Source organism: Balaenoptera musculus, chromosome 16 (genome assembly GCF_009873245.2).
Source record: "Balaenoptera musculus isolate JJ_BM4_2016_0621 chromosome 16, mBalMus1.pri.v3, whole genome shotgun sequence".
Taxonomy (NCBI): Eukaryota; Metazoa; Chordata; class Mammalia; order Artiodactyla; family Balaenopteridae; genus Balaenoptera; species Balaenoptera musculus.
Window position 1 is genome coordinate 55,761,317 of NC_045800.1, and position 19,132 is coordinate 55,780,448.

At 45.4% G+C, this 19,132-nt stretch overlaps 1 protein-coding gene across 2 annotated transcripts; it reads left to right on the plus strand.

The window, feature by feature from the left end:
- Positions 1-1,580: 1,580 nt before the first annotated feature.
- Positions 1,581-13,607, plus strand: PLAC9 (placenta associated 9). 2 transcript variants are annotated; one of them, XM_036828023.1, is made up of 4 exons: positions 1,581-1,736; positions 11,605-11,702; positions 12,854-12,995; positions 13,474-13,607. In XM_036828023.1, the coding sequence occupies exons 1-4, from the start codon at positions 1,673-1,675 to the stop codon at positions 13,482-13,484; spliced, it is 315 nt and encodes a 104-aa protein (XP_036683918.1). In that variant the 5' UTR covers positions 1,581-1,672; the 3' UTR covers positions 13,485-13,607. The 2 variants fall into 2 exon arrangements, with proteins under 2 accessions (XP_036683918.1, XP_036683917.1); XM_036828022.1 differs by having other exon boundaries at positions 12,854-12,982.
- The last annotated feature ends 5,525 nt before the right edge of the window (positions 13,608-19,132 follow it).

Genomic DNA, 19,132 nt, shown 5'->3' on the forward strand with positions numbered 1-19,132 from the left:
TCTGTTGATTAAGAAGGCCAAGAAGCCTGGTCTGTAACAGAATCACCGGTTAGGGGGAGTTTCTGTGACAGGGAGGGGTTTTACCCTGCATGCTTTATTACTTTGTGCCTCTACCACAAAAAGAAAGTATTGTATATATGTTGTTTTTATTGCAAATTCAAAATATTAGGCAGCTCACTCATTCTGAGCTGCAAACCTGTGGGTTTGACTGTTCTTTGACAACTTCCCACCGAGGTAAACTACCAAGAAAGTCCTATTACCAAGTGTGAAAACTTCTTGGCATTTCTGAAGTAAATCCTTCTTTTGAGCCAGTTCATGTGGGCATCCCAATTCCCAAGAGAGCTTTTTAAAAATTTAGATCCAAGTCTTTGTCCAAGATCTGCTGACTCAAAACCTGAATTTCTGTTCCTGAGGCTATTATCTGGAGGAAGAAGTGAGAAGGAAGGATTATTGGTTAGTGTGGTGACTATATTTGTACAATTGCACAGCCACAGTCAGGAATACAGAAGGCAGAGGTGCAGCCTTGATCTGCAAGGGCTCCAGTTAACCCTAAAGGGGGCCCCTTGATGGATAAAAACATACTCCTGGGCTTGGTGATGAAGGGGCTCCACTGGCAGCCAGGACATGCACTCAAGGCTCTGCAGTGCAGATGTCAGGGCTATGGTTTTTGCTTTTTGTTTTCCCAAATCTTAACTTTTTTTTTTTTCTTTTTTTCATTTGTTGAGTGGGTGTGTCCCATAGGTGAAGGTTCAACTATTGTGTTTTAAACTGGAGGGAGGTGGAGATGATTTGAAGTTAACTGAAAAACCCACCCAGCTCTTACTCTGGGTTTGCTTAGAATGGAGAAAGAACCCGGCTCTCACCAATACATTGTATCAATATATTATTATCTACCGGGAACAGAACTGGATTCAAATCCAGACTCCACATTACACCAGGTGTGTGACTATTGGCAAGGCTCTTAACATCTCTGAGCCTCAATTTCTTGGTCTGCAGAATGGACGTAATGATGCACTTCCTGATGGGGGTGCAGTGAAGATCTGAGAGATGGCGTATGTAGAATAAATCAAGCAAAGCTTAGCTACTGTTCATTAATAGTAGGGTGGTCACTAGACCACGAACTCCTCAAGTGCAGACATGTGAATATGAGAATTATTTCGTTTTCTCCCCCCTCCAAAGTTTACCTAACACTAACTAGTACAGACCTTAAGTATGTGCTGAACACTCTGTCCGATGTCATGAGAGTTGATTACTTGTTCCTGGTGGGCAGAGAAAAGCTTCCACACTCCGTGCAGTCAGGAATTCAGATCCCGTGCCACAGGTGTGGGTGGCACTTCTCTCGAAACTGCAGTCCGCCGGTCTGTGAAATGGGCTCATAACGGATCACTGGACCCCCGGCTCCATCGCCCAATCTTCTGCGCTCGGGCTCGGGGGAGGCGCGGGGGCTCAGAGCGCGGCCCCTTCCAGGGGAGGCGCCCAGCCTGGCGCGTCGCCCCTCCGCCCGCGGGGTCTCTGGAGGGGGCGGGCTCGCTCGAGCTAGAAAGCCCGGAGCCGCCCAGGAATCTTGGCGGGGACTGCGAGCATTTCCTCCCGGGCCGGGCGGCGCGATCCCGGGGAGGGCGGGGAGGGCGGCAGAGGGCAGACGCGGCGCTGCGCTCCGCCAGCCGGCAGCATGCGGCCCCTGCTCTGCGCGCTGGCCGGGCTTGCCCTGCTCCGCGCCTCGGGTGCCTTCACCGGTGAGTGGGGCCCGGGCGCGGGGCGAGGGTCGGGGAGACCGCGGACCGCGAGAAAGGAGCTGGAGAGAGGGAGGGAAGAGGGAGGGAGATGGGAACGAAGCCAGATGGAGAGAGAGGGATGGAGAAAGAGGGAGATGCAGAGAGGGAGAGAGATAGAAAGATGGTGAGAGAAATTGGAGAGAAAGACGGAGACAAAAAAGGCAGAGAGAATAAAGGCAGAGGAACAGAGAGAATTACAAAGGAGAGAGGGAAGAATACAGAGGGCAAGGGAGAGGCTGGGACAGATAAGAAACTTTGGAGGTAGACAGATGGGTCTGAACTATGAATGAGGACAGAGAGAGAAAGGAGTTTGAGAGGCTAACGGAACAAGAGGGAAGGAAATAGAGGAACTAAAATGGCAAGAGAAAGGGGGTTGGGGAGAGAGAACGGGGGTGGGGGAGAGAGAAAGAGAGGATACTGAGGAAGAGAGGCAGATTTGAGAGAGACAAACAAGGAGAGAGGGAGTGGAGAGACCCATTGCCCCAGGTCAAGAGGAAAGAGAGGAGGAGACCAGGATCACAAGGTGGATGGTCAAGTCTGCAGGGTGGGGCAGCCCCGGCTCCCCACCCTCCAGACCAGCCCTGCCCAGAGGGCCTGCAGAGGCGCCCAGGCCTGGTTTTCTTGGGGAATTTCCTGGGAAGCCAAGCTCCAACAGGGAGAGGACCCAGGCCTGGCCCAGCACAGCCGGTCAGGGCCCAGGCAGGCGGCCCCTGGAGGCCACGGCTTTACCTGCCAGGTGGTCTGAGGGGCTTCTGCAGTCTGTGGAGGAGGCCAGTTGTCAGCCTTTTGGAGAGCTTCCCTGAGGGCCTGAGCTGCCTTGGGTGGGTGGGGAGGAGGCTGCGGGAGGGAGAGGCCCTCTGGGTGCTCCACTGGCTGGGTTCCTTGCCGTGCCCTGTCCCTTCTACCCTTCCCTGACAGCAGTCTTAGTGCTGCCCCTTCACAGGTGAGGCTCGGACAGGGTGGCTGCAGATGGACTTACTGTGTGCACAGGTGTTCCTCCCACCACCCCAAGACTGCACTTTATACAGCACTTTACAAGCCACGTTCCCATTTACCCAGGGTCTCTTGCTGGCCTCAGCCAGAGGCAGCTGATGCCCATCCCAGTTGTACGGGCGAGGGGAAGGCTCAGTCTCTCCAGGCATCCAGGGAGCCTGCCCCCTCAGCCAGGCCCTTGTCCACACTTAAGGCTGCTCCCCCATCAACCTGGAGCTGGTGGCTGTGAGTCACCCTGCCCTGTGTTAGGATGGAAGCTCCCCTGACCCCTGGCCCAGCCCCTTTCAGGCACAGGGAACTGTGGGAGTGGGCATCCAGGGAAAGGGTTGAGGCCGGTCTTGATCCTGGGCAGCCCCTGGCTGAGTGACCTTGGGTGAGTCATGTCACCTCTCTGAAGCTATTTCCTCTTCTGTAACTTGGGGAGAATGGTACCCACCAGCAGAGCTGGATGAAAGGGAAGTACCCAGCACAGAACATCTGTCAACACACATTGGCTCCTTCCCTCGTCCCCTCAGACAGCTCCACTGAGCTCTCTGAGGCCCAGTTCTCCACTGAGGTTGGCTAAGGAGGACCAACAACCCTTTCCTCACAGGCTGCATGAGGAGTGGCTGGGACCACGCAGCACAGAGCCCAGCCCAGGTGCTGTCCTTTTTCCCTGCCTCCCCGCCCCGCCCCATCTTGCTGGAGTCCCCACCTCCAGGAGCTGAGGGGACAAAGCCGAGTCTGTGCTCCCCCAGAGGGAGAAGCTGGCCGCCCACAGTGGCAGACTTTTTGTGGCCCCTTTAGCTATGACTGGTATATACATTTTAGCTTAAAGCCATTTTTAAACATTATTTTCCTCCTGATCATCCTCATTGCTCCAGATTAAGAAAAAAAAAAAGAGGAGAGTATAAACATATTAATGTAATTTCACACTGAGTTCACACATTTTTGTGTATAACCTTTCAGACTTCAGACAGTATACCATGGTTTTTCTTAACGGTTGATTATCAAATCTGTTGGATATAAACACAGAACAGAGACCTAGAGATTGTCATACTGAGTGAAGTAAGTCAGACAGAGAAAGACAAATATGATATTGCTTATATGCGGAATCTAAAAAAAATGATAGAAATGAACTTATTTACAAAACAGAAACAGACTCACAGACTTAGAGAACGAACTTATGGTTGGGAGGTGGGGGAGGGATACTTAGGGAGTTTGGGACTGACATGTACATACTGCTGTATTTAAAATGGATACCCAACAAGGACCTATTGTACAGCACAGGGAACACTGCTCAATATTATGTAACAACCTAAATGGGAAAAGGATTTGAAAAAGAATAATAAAAAAAAAAAGAATAGTATAGTGAACCCCCATGTGCCCCTCACTCTGTTTCAACAAGAATGGATTCCTGACAGATTTGGATTCATCTACCATCCCCACCTTCTCTCCCCTCCCTCAGATTATTTTAAAGGAAATTCCAGGCATTATATATTTTTATCTGTAAGTGTTGCCTTATGTATTTCTAAAAGATAAATCATCTTTTAATAACAATACCATTATCACTCCCTAAAAATGGACAATAATTCCATAATGTCATCAAATATCCAATCAGCGTTCAACTGTCCCTGATTGTGTGATGTTTTTATATTTGGTTTGATCCAAATAAGGTACACACATTGCTTTTGGTTGATATATCTGTTAAGTTTCTTTTAGTAAGTTTTAAGTTTCTTTAGTAAGTTCTTTTTCGCCTCTTTTTTCTTAAAATTTATTTGTTGAAGAAACTGGGTTGTTAGTCTTGTAAGGGTTTTCCCATTTAAATTTTAGCTGATTGCATCCCCCAGGTGTCATTTAAATGTTCTCTCCCCGTATTGTCTATAAACTGGTAGTTAGATCTAGAAGCTTCATCTAATTCCAGTTAGATATATATTTTTTTCTTGCAAGAATACTTTAAGATGGTTTATTGCTTTAATTTTGATTTCTTTGATTACTACCAAGGTTGGATTTTTCTTCAAAGGCATACTGGTCATTTCTGCTAATTCTTGTGAATTGTCTTAGACTTTTCCATCGTGGTAATGGGATTTTTTCATATTGATCTATAGAAGTTCTTTATGTGTTGAGTGAAGCAGACTGTTTTGTGCTACTTGTAGAGGATTTTTTTTTTTTAAGTTAAGGCTTCAGTTGAGTTCCTTTCCTATTTTGCTATCAGAGGGATATCAAGTCCTAGAGCGTAGTCCTATTAGCCATTCTCACCCATGCCTTGGGGCCCACGGGGGGAAGCTCTCACTGTCCACCACCATTCCAGGTCCCTGTGGACGTCTGTCTTCCATTGGGATTCTGCTTTTTGCTTTGGGTGGAAGAGGAAGATGCTGAAGGGCTATGGTGAGGATCACTGCATTTCTTCTTACAAAAATGGATGTTGTGGGGAGTGAAGCTCTCAAAGACAATTTGATCCAACGTACACAGTTGGGCTCTTGTTGGGCCTCAAGACAGGTGCAAAGATGTCATGTGTATAGGTCCCCTTTGCCCCATTCCTGTCCAGCCCCTCATTTTACAAAGGAGGCAGCTGAGACCCCCAAGATAGGAGGCCCTTAACTCATCACAGAACTGCCAGAACATAGTATAGACAGTGTCTTGCAGGTAGGATTCAAATCCTGTCCCCACTACCTACTAGCAGTGTAGTCTTGGGCATGTTACGCAACCTCTTTGATCTTTGGTTTTCTAATCTATAAAAAACTGATAAGAGTATTGAGCTCACAGGTAGAATTAAATGAGTTAACGCATGTAAGCACTCAACAAAAAGCTTGGCCCATAATAACTGATCACAAATTGACAGTAGCTTCAAATATAGAGTATGGTTGTGCCCATTCTAAAGGTGAAGAAACTAAGGATCCCGCAAGTGGGATTGGCTTGTAACAGAGCCCAGAGAGCCCGGTCAGCCCTGAGCCCTCTGTGTGCTTGTTGGAGAAGCCCCTCCCAAAGCATCCCTTGGACCCCTGCACAGGTACAGTCCTAGAGCAGACGCCTCCCCATCTTGAGACCTGGTCAGAGTGATCTAGCGAAGAGCACTGGCTCCAGGTGGAGAGGCGGGGCTGCAGGGGCTTTCACTGACCTGCTTAGTCTCCAGTCCACCTGGTGAGTGACCTACATGGCATTTGCACATCATCTGGCAGTTCCAAGGCAACTTCAAATGCAGGAGCCCCTTGGATCAACACAGCAGTCCCACCAAGTAGACAGAGCAGGGCAGATCCCTCACAGACGAAGCTGAGTCAGAGGCAAAGAACACAGTTCAGTGGAGGTGGGACCGTGCCTCTGACTCCCAAACCTGTGTTCTGTGCACAGTGTGTGGAGAGAGGTTTATCCTGGATGGCTTCCTAGACCTCAGCATGGTGGGGATTTAGGAATGTTCTAGTACTTTATAACCCAGTGGATTATAAAACACCATATTCCAAGGTAGAAGGAATCTGGTTTCCTGGATGGCCTTCGAGAGCGGAGCTCCCTGCCAGCCCTGACCATCGGCCAGCTCACCTCTGAACTGATATGTGAGAAAGAAACACATGTGTGATTGAGGGGGGCTCTTTGTTGCAGCAGCTCAGCTTGTATCCTCACTTAACCAGATGCCGACTGTATTGGAATGACAGGGGTAAGCTCTCAGAGTGATCGGCAAGGCTCAAATCCACAACTGGAAAATGACCAGAGGACAAGGGAGACAGAACATATCACTCCCAAAACAAAACAAAACAAAAATGTTCCTCAGCATCTGAGCTCCCTCTTAGGGCGCTCAAGGGTCCCTCTCCTGTTTCAGCCAGAGCACATCCATAGACTAGAGTTCTTCACATAGTTGTTTGAAAATAGTGTTCTTCTGACTAAAAAATTAAAAAAAAAAACCCACTGATGGTTTGGAATGAGGCACAAATTTTAATACAAATATCAAATGTGGTCAAATTTATTATACTATTATATTGACTGTGGTCAAATGGAATTAACCCCCAAGTGACAAGTGTGGCTGGTCAAAGCAGCACCTTTCAGGGTCAGAAATCATTTGAGTTGTGTGTGCCTTCTTAGTGTTCGGATCCAGAAACAAAAGGTCTCCTATGCCTGTCAGTGGTGGTGGGGGGGGGGCCCAGTGGCCATGTCCCTTTAACTGGAGAGGTTAGCTTGGTGCCTGCACTGGGCCTCCCGTCTCCACTGGCAGCCTGCTCTCACCATGTTCCACCCACGCCCGCCGTCCAGGGTGCACACAGGCCCTGAGCGGAAGCCAGGCCAGAGAAAACAACCCTGCATCCAAGAAGATCCATTTCCCAACTGGCCAGGTCAGGGAGGGCAGGATCGAAGGAGGGAAGGGAGCACCGGGAACCACAGCCTTGGCCGCCCGTGGTCAGTCGTGATAATCCTTCAGCTTCCCCCACTCTTCCTCTGGTCTGAGCTTCCCCAAAGCCCTGTGAACGTGGCGTTATTGTGAGCCCCTTTCTACTGGTGAGGAAGCACGAAGCAAAGGGAGTCCTTGCCCAGTTCTTGCCTTGCTGGAGCTTCTGGGCCAAGAAGCAACTTGTCCTTGACTCATCCTGGTTCGGTCTTTGTAGCTAATTTTTGAGGCCTGAAAGACAGAGGCAAACCTTGGATGAGCTGCATCTGGCGGTGCCTCCGCCCCCGCCCCCAAACCCTGTTTACAGAGGAGGCAGCAGAGGCTCAGGGAGAAGAAAGTTCCCACGGGCCTGCACCAATTCATGGCTGGGAACGGAGGTCTGCAGCGTTTTCTGCCATCATGCGCTGAGGTCAATGCCATGAGCACCCACGTGGGGGAGAGAGCAGCAGGGCAGGGTGGCCTTGCTCTGCCCCAGCTCAGTCTCAGCAGAGCTCCTCGGGAGGCCTGGATGAGCTCACAGACAGTTGTGCGGTGCAGCCCAGCGCGCAGTTGTGTCCAGATGTGATGGATTAGCGCTGTGTGATGTGGAGAGCAACCTCAGGCCAGCCTCTTCCCTGGAGGGGTTTGGGAGCCAAGTTAGACCTCATCGCTGACACGTAGAGAACAGGATGTTTTAGGCTGAGGGAGGGAGGGAGCAGATTCATGTTGTTCGTGACTTAGAGAGCTGGCAGAGCCCCACTTGGCCGGCAGGGTCTTGTTGCTTCCTCTTGGCCTAAGCTGGGAGGAGGGGGAGGAGTAATTTAGGGTCTGGGAGAGGGCGGGTAGGACTCAGGGGAAAGGCTCGGCCTAAGGCCCCTGGGCGGAGCTTGCAGAGGGTGTGTGTGGGCCTGGACCTAGACCAGGACAGAACCCCTCTTCCCAGACAGCCCTCTATTTGGGTGAAAAAAGCTCTGCCTGCCCCCTTGAAGTCTTTTCTCTCTAGCTGAGCACCCCAGTTTTTTCAGCTGACACAAAGGAGTCAAAATCAGGAGTCCCTTCACGGTGGCCCCCTTTAGCCCTGCCTCTGCCTGTCAAAAGCCTTCTCACGATGAATGGCCCAGAATGGAGACCAGCCCTCCAGGTGGGGTCTCTCAGACCACCCCCTCCCCCGCCCGACACCCATCCTGAACATTCTGTATCAATGCACGAAGCCCATGGCTTCTGCTTTTTGCTAACAACCCCGTCAGAGAACTGGCTTTTATTACGGAAAATTTCAAACCATATATACAAAAGTAGAGAGAATAGCAGAATTAACCCCACATCCGCATAACCCAATTTCAACAGTTACCAATCTCGGCCAATCTTGTTTGCTCAATACTCCCACCCATGCCTCCTCCCACTCCCAGGCCTGGATTATTTTGAAGTAAAGCCAAGACATCATAGCATTTTACCTATATATATTTTCAGTATAGATCTCTGAAAGGCTCCCTTTAAAAACAATAACCAAAGCTATAACATCCCCTCCCTCCCTAAAGTCAACAAGAAGACCATTGTTGTTGTTTATTTATTTATTTATTTTCTTTCTTTATTTTTTTTGGCTGCATCAGGTCTTAGCTGCGGCACGCAGGATCTTTGTTGCGGTGCACAGGCTCTGTAGTTGTGGTGCGTGGGCTGTAGCTTTGCGGCACGCAGGCTCTCTAGTTGAGGCACACGAGCTCGGTAGTTGTGACGTGCAGGCTTAGTTGCCCCACGGCACGTGGGATCTTAGTTCCCCGACCAGGGATCGAACCCGCATCCCCTGCATTGGAAGGTGGGTTCTTTACCACTGGACCACCAGGGAAGTCCCAAGACCATTGTTTTTTGAAGAGATTTTTCTAAGTTCAGTGGATGGACATAATGAAGGGGAGAATGTAAAAACCCAAACTGTTCTCCGCAAAAGCTGCTCAGAGTGGAAGGAAGTTTTGCCCCTGCGCTTGGTTCTCGCCCCTGAGCGGAAGAGCTGAGATCCAGAGAGAGTTGAGACCAGAGGCTCTCAGGGCATGGGGACTCTGGCAGAGCTCCAGAAGGCCAGCTGGCTGAGGTGGGGCCAGGGGAAGGCCAGGGTGCCTGGGGTCCAGTCGTTTGCTGACTGTGATCTTAGACAAGTCACTCAGCCTTCAGAGTTATACATTCATCACCAGCAAAATGGCTCACTATCCTTACTTCAAGACCTGCCAAACTCCTGGGCAACTCCCCTCGGGCAACCCAGCCAACATCGAGGTCTTACAAGAGTTTTGCATCTACAAAGATCAAGTCCAATAATTCTTACCCCTGCTCTGCTTCAGATGCCCACAGCCTTGGTATTGTCACTGTGAAGCTGCTCTACCTCTAAAAGCTAAAATTGCAGTATCCCTTATCACTTGTTCCTTCTGTTACTCCCATCATCTCATTGAGATCTCCAGTGCCTTCAGCCCCTCCATTTCTCCCAATTATTGGCCCTCTTATTGCCTTCTCCTTCGTTATTCAAGCTAGATGCCAGAGCTCGTCCCCTTAAGCCCTTGCTGGTCGAATCCTCAGTTCCTTTGCGCTCTTGTTCTTCACCGCACTCATGCCACAGACTCCCAGGTTTCAGCTCATCAGCCATCTGTCTTTGCTGCTTACACCCACCTGCCGAGCTGCTGCGGGAGGGCTTCCTTGTGATGTCAGGTTGTTCTGCATCCTCCTCCTAACTGCCTTCCTCATTCTCCTCATCCCTTTTTATCCCTCTCTTTATTCAAGCTTCTTACCCAGGGGCGTGCTGATACACTGGCTCTCGGAAAACAAAGAAAGCATTTGTCAGTTTCCATGGTGGAAATACTTTTCACCATGGCTCCCATTTTAGTGGTTGTGTCTAACAACCCACTCACAGAATTCCTGATAACTACTTCACAACTCGATCTCCTCTTTCCTAACCCTACATGAATTTTCAGCAGATGATTCCCCTCTTACTTTACCGAGTGAATAGAGGCCATCAGGTGGGACTCACTCAACTTCTTGGCCCTTTAAGTAGAACTTTGTTACCCATTTTTGCTGCGTTTCCTCTCTCTTCCTTCCACATGTGACCCCTACCCCCACCACCATGTCTGGATTCCGTGGCCCCACATCTCTTCAGGAAATGCATTCTTTCAGTTCTCCTGGCTTCTTCCTGTCCTCAGGCTATAAGCATGGTTGCGTTTCCTCAGCGCTTAAAAACCTGGAAACAACAACAATAAACACTTCTTTACACCTTGTGATCTGATGTCCCTTCCTTCACAGCCAAGCTTCATGGAAATGTTTTCCAGGATCTTAGTTTCCTCCTCCTGACTTTTCCTTCCCTTCTCATCCCACTGCAACTAGACTTGGCTCTGTCGGCACCTCTCCACTAAAAGCGCTGGGATGGCATTCAGCATCGACTTTTCTGTTGCTCTGAGTCCTTATCTTGCTAGACCTCCATGCTGCTTTAGGCCATGCTGACTGCTTCATCCTTTCGAAAGCTCTTGGCTTCTCCTTGTTTCTGGGGCAGCATCCTCCTTTCTGTGTGTCCGTGTTCTCCAAGGACTCAGCCAACTCATACGCCCTGCAAGCATCTCGGAGCCACCAACACTGCAACTTGAGCTCAAAACCCGGGCTCTAAGACTCCTGGTGTGAAGGTTGGTGGTGTTAGGAACCAAGGAGAAGCCAACGTTGGGGAGGAAAATGATGTTGAACAAGTTGAACCTCAGATCTTCCGCTTACTAGCTGAGTGACGTTAGACGTATCATTTCACCTCTCTGTGCGTCCATTTCCTTATGTGTAAATTGGGGGTAATAATTGGTTGTAGAGGTTGACTGAGTTAACACATTTGTTTAGCACTCACTCGTGTCAGATGTTACTAACTGGTCACCAATGTCAATGCTATTACTACAATATCTCCATGCATTTTCTTCCTCTTTTCCTGCGGTTACTGCCTCCTTTCATCACTTCTTACGCTGATTACTGCAGTAACTTCCTGCCTTCAAAGACGAATCTCTCCGATCCATTCTCTGTATTTTAAAAGTTCACATATGACTGCATGACTCTCCTGTTAAAATAAACCCCAAAACAAGCATCATGATTGGTTTCTTAGGGCCTGGCCTTGTTTCCACGATCCACCTCTCCAGTCTCATCTCCCACCCACCCTGTACTTTCCAGCCACTTCAGGCTTCCTGAGGGTTTGTGCACTGAGCCATGCTATTTCATTCCTATCTTTGCACATGCCGTTCCTTCTGGCTGAAACCTTTCCTCCCTTCCTTTTCTTACCCAGTTCAGGCAGTACCTCCTTGAGGAAGCCTACTTGGGTCTGTAGGAGACCATGGCCAAGTGAGTGATTGGGGCAACCCTACACTCACACCCTGATCCACACTGAGCCTTCCTCTGCTTCTCTTTGGACTGTTTTTAGGACCCACCTCCCTTGAGCCCCGTGTTTGCAAGAGTCTCTAATGTTACAGGGAAACCGAGGGCCCCACAGTGACAAGACTTGTTTTCCTACAGCTGCTGAACCCTTCATCCCCTCCCGAGGAGACCCAGCTCGGACTGCAGGGTGTGACAGACACATGGCTGTCCATGGCCGGTTAGACGTCATAGAGGAGGTAATGACCTGAGAGGGCATGCAGCTTCAGGACCACCTGCCAGGCTGGTGGCTTTGGAGGGTTCAGGCCAATCTTGCTTTGGAAAATTGGGGAAATCTGGGCCAATCCTGTTCCCTGGCCACTATGTTAAACATCTCCCTGCCCTACCTGGGTTGTTAGGCTGCCCAGCCCCCAACAGACCCTGCCTCCCCAGGACCTTGCTTCCCACCAGCCAGAGATCTCCCCATAATCACCGGATGAGAAGGTGGAAATTCAATCGCAGTGTTTTGTTACACAGCCACGGTTTGTAACCTGGGGTCCATAAACTTGTGTGGGGAAAAAAAATTGCACTTCATTTTCACAAAACTTTAGCTGAGATTTAGCATTCTCATTCACTATAAATACAGACAACAAACTGCAGGAGTATTAACAGTACTGTGACTTTGTCGGCAATAGAAATCACAGATAATTTCATCCCATTATAGTCAGTCATTGTGAATATCTCAATATATTGTTTACTCTAATCAGTATGTCAAATTTTCAGTAGTTGTTAGACCTGGTGTTACTTAAATAAGTTAATAAATACATAAATGTTTATATCAAAATTTAATTTTTAATACTTTAATAATATTTTAATGCAGTTTATACCCTTGGAAATCCTGTATGTTTTATTTTTTTCAATGAAAGCATTTTTCTGATGGCGGTCTGTAGGTTTCACCAGACTGCTAATGGGGTTCATTTGCGAAAAAAGTTAAGAACCCTGAATAAAGAAAATTTCAAAATCCCAATACTGTCATTTGGCAGAATTGCCACCAGGGGGCGGGGCAACAAAAGGAATGTGAGCTCCCAGTGGTGACATCCTGAAAGGGAAAAAGGAATCCCAGAGTCCCTCCAAGCCCCAAACCAATGACTGGGTAAAACCCCTGAGTGCCAGAGCCAGAAGCAGCCTTAGAGAGTGAGCTCCTAGGATTTTGTTATCTGGGGAACTGAGAGGCAGGCAAGGGCAGAGCCTGAACCAAGAGGACCCAGGTCCCCTGGCACCCAGTTCTCTCCCCACTGCACCCTACTGGACTTCCAGGTGCTCCTTAGGATGTGGCTGATTAAGTGGGACTTGGCACCACTCTTGTCCTCTACTCCTCCCCCTCCCCCCCCAACTTCTCTCCTTGCTCTAGACGGTGGAGAAGACGGTGGAGCACCTGGAGGCAGAAGTGAAAGGCTTGCTGGCTCAGCTGGAGGAGCTGGCCTGGAATCTGCCCCCGGGCCCCTTCAGCCTGATCCCCGACCTCCTCGGAGAGGAGACGGTGAGCAGCTCAGGTAGCAGAGATGACAGCCTCCAGGGCTGGGCAGCAGGGTGGGGACGGCTGCTCCACCCCCATGGTGTAGCCTGGACAAGCCAGGGAGGCTCCAGCTCCTCCTTGGGACAGAAATGGGAAGCATCCCCCGGGCTCACCCCAAGTGTTCTCTGCCCCCACCCCCGGGGTTGCTGCAGCCCAGCATCGGGTAGGGGCACCTGGAAGAGTTCCACTCTCAGCACCACCCTGACTCAGAGCAGCTGCCTCCTTCCCTGGCCATTTACACATGTCACAGCTCCTACCATCTCCCTTCTACTCCTCTGCCGCCACCAAACCCTATCAGGGAAGCCTGGCATCCCTCTGATTGGCAGTGGAGGGATTGCCACCTGCTCCCTCGAGCCCTGCGTCCTGGCACAGGAGTCCCCAGGGGACTGGGAGGGGAGGGCAGGCAGCCTTCAGCACCCTGTTTGCTCACTCCGAGGCCGCCCCCTTTCTTTCAGATCGCCTTTGAGCACCAGAGCAGGAGCGACCCAACAGCTGGCAGTGATACAACAGCCCTCCTCTGAGAACAGAGCTGTGCGTTCTGGCCTGCCTTCCTCAGCTTTGTGCAAAATAAAAGCTACTCCTTTGGTCCCCTCTGTGTCTGCTGACAGTGACCCCTGCAGCCACAGCCCCCTCTCCATCTGCTCCCATGCGCTGAGGCTCACACCCCCTGCAGGCTCAGACCTGTACTTCTGCCCTCCTTATTTATAGGGGTGGACAGGGCAGGAGTTAGTTCAAGAGTTGAGGCACCTGAGGTGCAGAATCGTAAGGCGACACAGTGGAAGGGCCCTTTGAGTAAACTTGTTACTCAAAATGTGGCCGTAGGTGAACAACAGGGGTGTCACCTGGGAGCTTATCAAAAATGCAGAATTCGGGGCCCTGCGCAGACCTCCTGAATCAGAATCTACATTTTAATGAGACCCCCAGGGAATCTGTGTGCACATTAAAGTTTTAAAAAATGTTTCTGTTGAGATAAAATTCAAAATTTTAACCATTTAAAGCAGTACAAATTCAGTGGGTTCATGATGTTGTGTAGTCATCACCACCTTCTAATTCTCATCACCACCTTCTAATTCCAGAAATTTTCATCACCCCAAAAAGAAACCCTGTACCATTAAGTAGTCACTTCCCATTCCCCCTCCCATCCTCCCTTGGAAACCACTAATATTTCTGTCTCTGTGGACTTGCCTATGCTGGACATTTCATATAAATGGAATCATACAAAAGTCAGACACAAAGCCTTTTGTGTTTAACTCTTTTTCACTTAGCATAATGTTTTCAAGGTTTGTCCATGTTGTAGCACGTATCAGTACTTCGTTCCTGTTTATGGCTGAATAATATTCCATTTTATGGATATATCACATTTTATTCATCCATCAAATCGGTGGATATTTGGGTTGTTTGCACTTTTTGGCTATTATGAATAATGCTATGAACATTCATATATAGGTTTGTGTGGATATATGTTTTCATTTCTCTTGGGTCTATAATTAAGGATGAAATGGCTGAGTCAAATAGTAACTATGTTAAGTTTTTGAAGAACAACCAAACTCTTTTTGCATAGCAACTGTACCAGTTTACATTCCTACCAGCAATGTATATATAAGGTTTTCAATTTTTCCTTATCCTCCCCTACACATCTTATTGATTATAGGCTTCACACTAGGTGTGAAGTGGTTATCTCGTGGTTTTAAGTTGCATTTACCTAATGACTAGTGATGCTGAGCATCTTTTCATGTGTTTGTCGGCCACTTGTATGTCTTTTTTGGAGGAAGGTCTATTCAAATCCTTTGCCCATTTTAAAAACTAGGTTGTCTTTTTGCTGTTGAGTTGTAAGAGTTCTTTATGTATTGTGGATACTAGGTTTTTATCAGATATATGATTTACAAATGTTTTCTCTCATTTTCTGGGTTGTCTTTTTATTTTCTTTATAGTGTCCTTTGAAACAACAGTTTTGATGAAATCCAATTTATCTATTTTTGTTGTTTTTGTTGCCTGTTGTTTTGGTGTCATATCTAAGAATCCACTGCCACATCCAAGGTTATGAATCATTTAATCCTGTCTTCTAAGATTTTTATAGCTTTAGCTCTTATATTTAGTTTTTTAAATCTATTTTAGGTTAAAGTTTGTATGTGGTGTGAGGTGGGGAAGACAACTTCATTACTCGCACTTAGATGAAGAGAATATTCTTTCCCCACTGAACGGTCCTGGCACCCTGTCAAAAATCATTTGAGCAAAAGGTTTAGGTTTACTTCTCAATTCTATCTCATGGTTCTGTATGTCTGTCTTTATGCCGGTATCACAGTTTGAATTACTGTAGCTTCGTGGTAAGTTTTAAAATTAAGAAGTATGAGTTCCCTAACTTTTTTGTTCTTTTCCAAGACTGTTTTGGCTATTTGAGGAACAGTTCCTTACAATTCCATATGGATTTTAGGATCAGCCTGTCCACATCAGCAAAAGGCAGTTGGAATTTTGATATGGATTAGATTGAATCTGTAGATCAATTTTTAGAGTACTGCCATCTCCACAATACTAAGTCTTCCAATCCATGAGCACAGGATGTTTTGTATTTTTTGTATTTTTCAGTGTATAAATCTTACACCACCTTGGTTAAATTTATCCTTAAGTATTTTATTCCTTTTGCAATAATTGTAAATGGAATTGTTTTCTTAATTTTACTTTCAGATTGTTCATTGCTAGTGCATGGATATGTAAACGACTTTTTTGGTTGATCACATATCCTATCCTGCAACTTTGCTGAATTCGTTTACTAGCTCTAATGGGTTTTGTGTGGATATTTTAGGATTTTCTATATATAAGATGATGTAATCTGTGAATAGGGTTTTACTTCTTACTTTCCAATTTGGATGCCTTTTATTTCTTTTTCTTGCCTAATTACCCTGGCTAGAACTTTCAATACAATGTTGAGTAGTAGTGGCAATAGCAGACATCTTTGTCTTGTTCTTGATCTTAAGGAAAAGCTTTTATTTTTTCACCATTGGGTATGCTTTTCATAGATGCCCTTTATTTCAGGTTGATAGATTTTCCTTCTGTTTTTAGTTTCTTAGGTTTATTATTATATGTGAAAAGATGTTGGGTTTTCTCAAATTCTTTTTCTGCATCAATTGAGATCATCGTGTAGTTTTTATCCCCCTTCATTCTGTCAATATGTATTACATTTATTATTTTTTTACATATTGAATGCTCCTTGTATTCCTTTGATAAATCCCACTTGGTCATGCTGGATAATCCTTGTAATATACTGCTAGATTCAGTCTGATAGTACTTCACTGAGGTTTTTTGCACATTTCTTGTGGCTTTGGTATCAGGGTAATACTGGTCTCACAGAATGAGTTAGGAAGTGTTTCCTGTTCTATTTGGGGGGAAGAGTTTGAGAAGGATTGTTGTTATTTTTTCTTTAAATATTTGATAGAATTCACCAGTGAAGGCTCCTGGTTCTGGATTTTTCCTTGTTGGGAGTTTTTGATTACTGATCTCTTCTTATAGGTCTATTCAGACTTTCTATTTCTTCTTGAGTCAAATTTCAGACTTTGTGTGTTTCTAGGAATTTCCCCATTTCATCTAGGTTATCTAATATGTTGGCATACAGTTGTTAACAGTATTTTCTTATAATCCTTTATTTTACTTCTATGAAGCTGTTAGTAATGTCCTCACTTTCATTTCTGATTTTAGTAATTGAGTCTCCTCTCTCCTTCTTTCCCTGTCAGTCTAAAGGTTTGTTAATTTTGTTGATCTTTTTGAAGAAGGCTTTTTGTTTCATTGATTCTATTGTTTTTCTAGTCTCTATTTTGCTTATCTGCACTCTAATCTTTATTATTTCCTTCTTTCTGGTGGCTTTGGGTTTAGTTTGCTCTTCTTTTTCTAATTCCTTAAAGTGGGAGGTTAGCCTACTGATTTGAGATTTTTTTTTCTTTTTTAATGTAGGCATTTACAGCTATAGATTTCCCTCTGAGCAATGCTTTCACTGCATCCCATAAGTTTTGGGCTTTCATTTTAATTAATCTCAAAGTATTTCTTAATTTCTCATTTCTTTAACTCATTGTTTTTTTTAAAAGTATGTTTAGTTTTCACCTACTTGTAAAATTTCCAGATTTCCTCCTGATATTTATTTTAAATTTCATCCATTGTGGTCATAGAAGATACTCTGTATGGTTTGAATCTTCTAAAATTTATTTAGATTCTTTTGTGGTTTATCTGGAGAATTTTCCATGTGCACTTAAGAAGAATGCATATTCTCTTGTTGGGTGGACAGTTCTATATATGTCTGTTAGGTCTAGCTGATTTATAGTGCTGTTCAAGTTTTCTGTTTCCTTGTTTATCTTTTGTCTAATTGTTCTATCCAATAGGGAAAGTGAAGTGTTGAAGTCTCCAACTACTGTTGTTGGACAATTTCTCCCTTCAATTGTCAGTCTGTTTCAAACTTTCTGGGGATCTATTGTTAGATGCATATATGTTTATAATGGTTATATCTTAATGGGTTAACCATTTTATTAGGATATAATGTCCTTTGCCAATCTCTGCCTCTTAATTGGAGCATTTACTCCATTTATATTTAAAGTAATTACTAATAAATAAAGATTTGTACCATTTTGTTATTTGTTTTCTATGTCATAATTTTTTGGCTCCTTAATTCCTCCATTATTGCCACATTTTATGTCAGATGGTTTCAAGTGTACCACTTGATTCCTTCTCCTTTCTTTTACTATTTTTGTTATTTTCTGGGATTACATTAACATCTTAATTTATAAGTCCAGTTTGAATTAATACCAAGTTTCAATAGTATACAAAAGCTTTGTCTCTCTATATATGTCCTATATAGCTCCATCACCTGCCTTTAATGTTGTTATTGTCACAAATCACGTCCTTATACATTTTGTGCCCATCAACATAGTGTTATAATCCTTGTTTGGTGCAATTATCTTTTAAATCATATAGGAAAAAAAGAAGTGCTACAAACCAAAAAATATATATTAATACTGATGTTTATATTTACCTATGTTTATCTTTACCAACATTTCATTTCTTCAGGTGGATTTGAATTACTGTCCAGTATCCTTTCATTTCAGTTTGAAGGACTTTCTTTAGCATTTCTCATATGAAAGGTCTACTAGCAAGAACCTGTCTCAATGTTTGTTCACCCAGGAATGTGTTAACTTCATTTTTGAAGACTGTTTTGCCAGATATAGGATTCCTGTTAACATTTCTTTTTGCAGCACACTGAATATGTCATCCTACTGCCTTCTAGCCTTTATGGTTTCTGACAAGAAATCAGATGTTAATCTTATTGAAGATCCCTTGTATGTGACAAGTCAGTTCTCTATTGCTGACTTCAGGATTCCTTGTTTTTCAACAGTTTGGTTATAATGTGTCTCAAAGTGGATCTTCTTAAAAATACTACTTATGGTTCACTGAGCTCCTGAGATGTGTGGATTAATGTCTTTCATCAAATTTCTAAGCTTTCAGCCACTGTTTCTTCAAGTATTTCTGCTTTCTCTCTTCTATGACCCCCATTATGTGTATGTTGGTATACTTCATGATGATGTCCCACAGGTCTTAGGCTCTGTTAATTTTTCTTCATTCTTTTTTCTTTTTACTCCTCAGATTGGGAAATCTCAATTGACCTATCTTGAAGTTCGCCAACTCTTTCTTCTACCTTCTCAAATCTCCTCTTGAGCCCCTCTAAGTGATATTTAAAAATTTATAATTGTACTTTTCAGCTCCAGAATTTCTATTTGGTTCCTTTTTATAACTTCCTTTTATTGACATTCTCTATTTGGTGAGACATCATTCTCTTAGTTTCCTTTGGTTCTTTACACATGGTTTCCTTTAGCTCTTTGAGCTTTTTAAAGCCAGTTGATTTAAAGTCTTTTCTTGGTAAGTCCAATATCTCGGTTTTCCTCAATTTCTATGAACAGATTTCTTGTTTTCCTGAGTATGGGTCATACTTTCTTGTTTCTTGGCATGCCTCAATAATTTTTGGTGAAAACTGGGCATTTTGAACATTATGTAAAAACTCTGGAAATCAGATTCTTCCCCCTCCCCAGAGTTCGTTATTGCTGCTTGTTGAATTTGTTGTAGTTTGTTTAGTGACTTTCT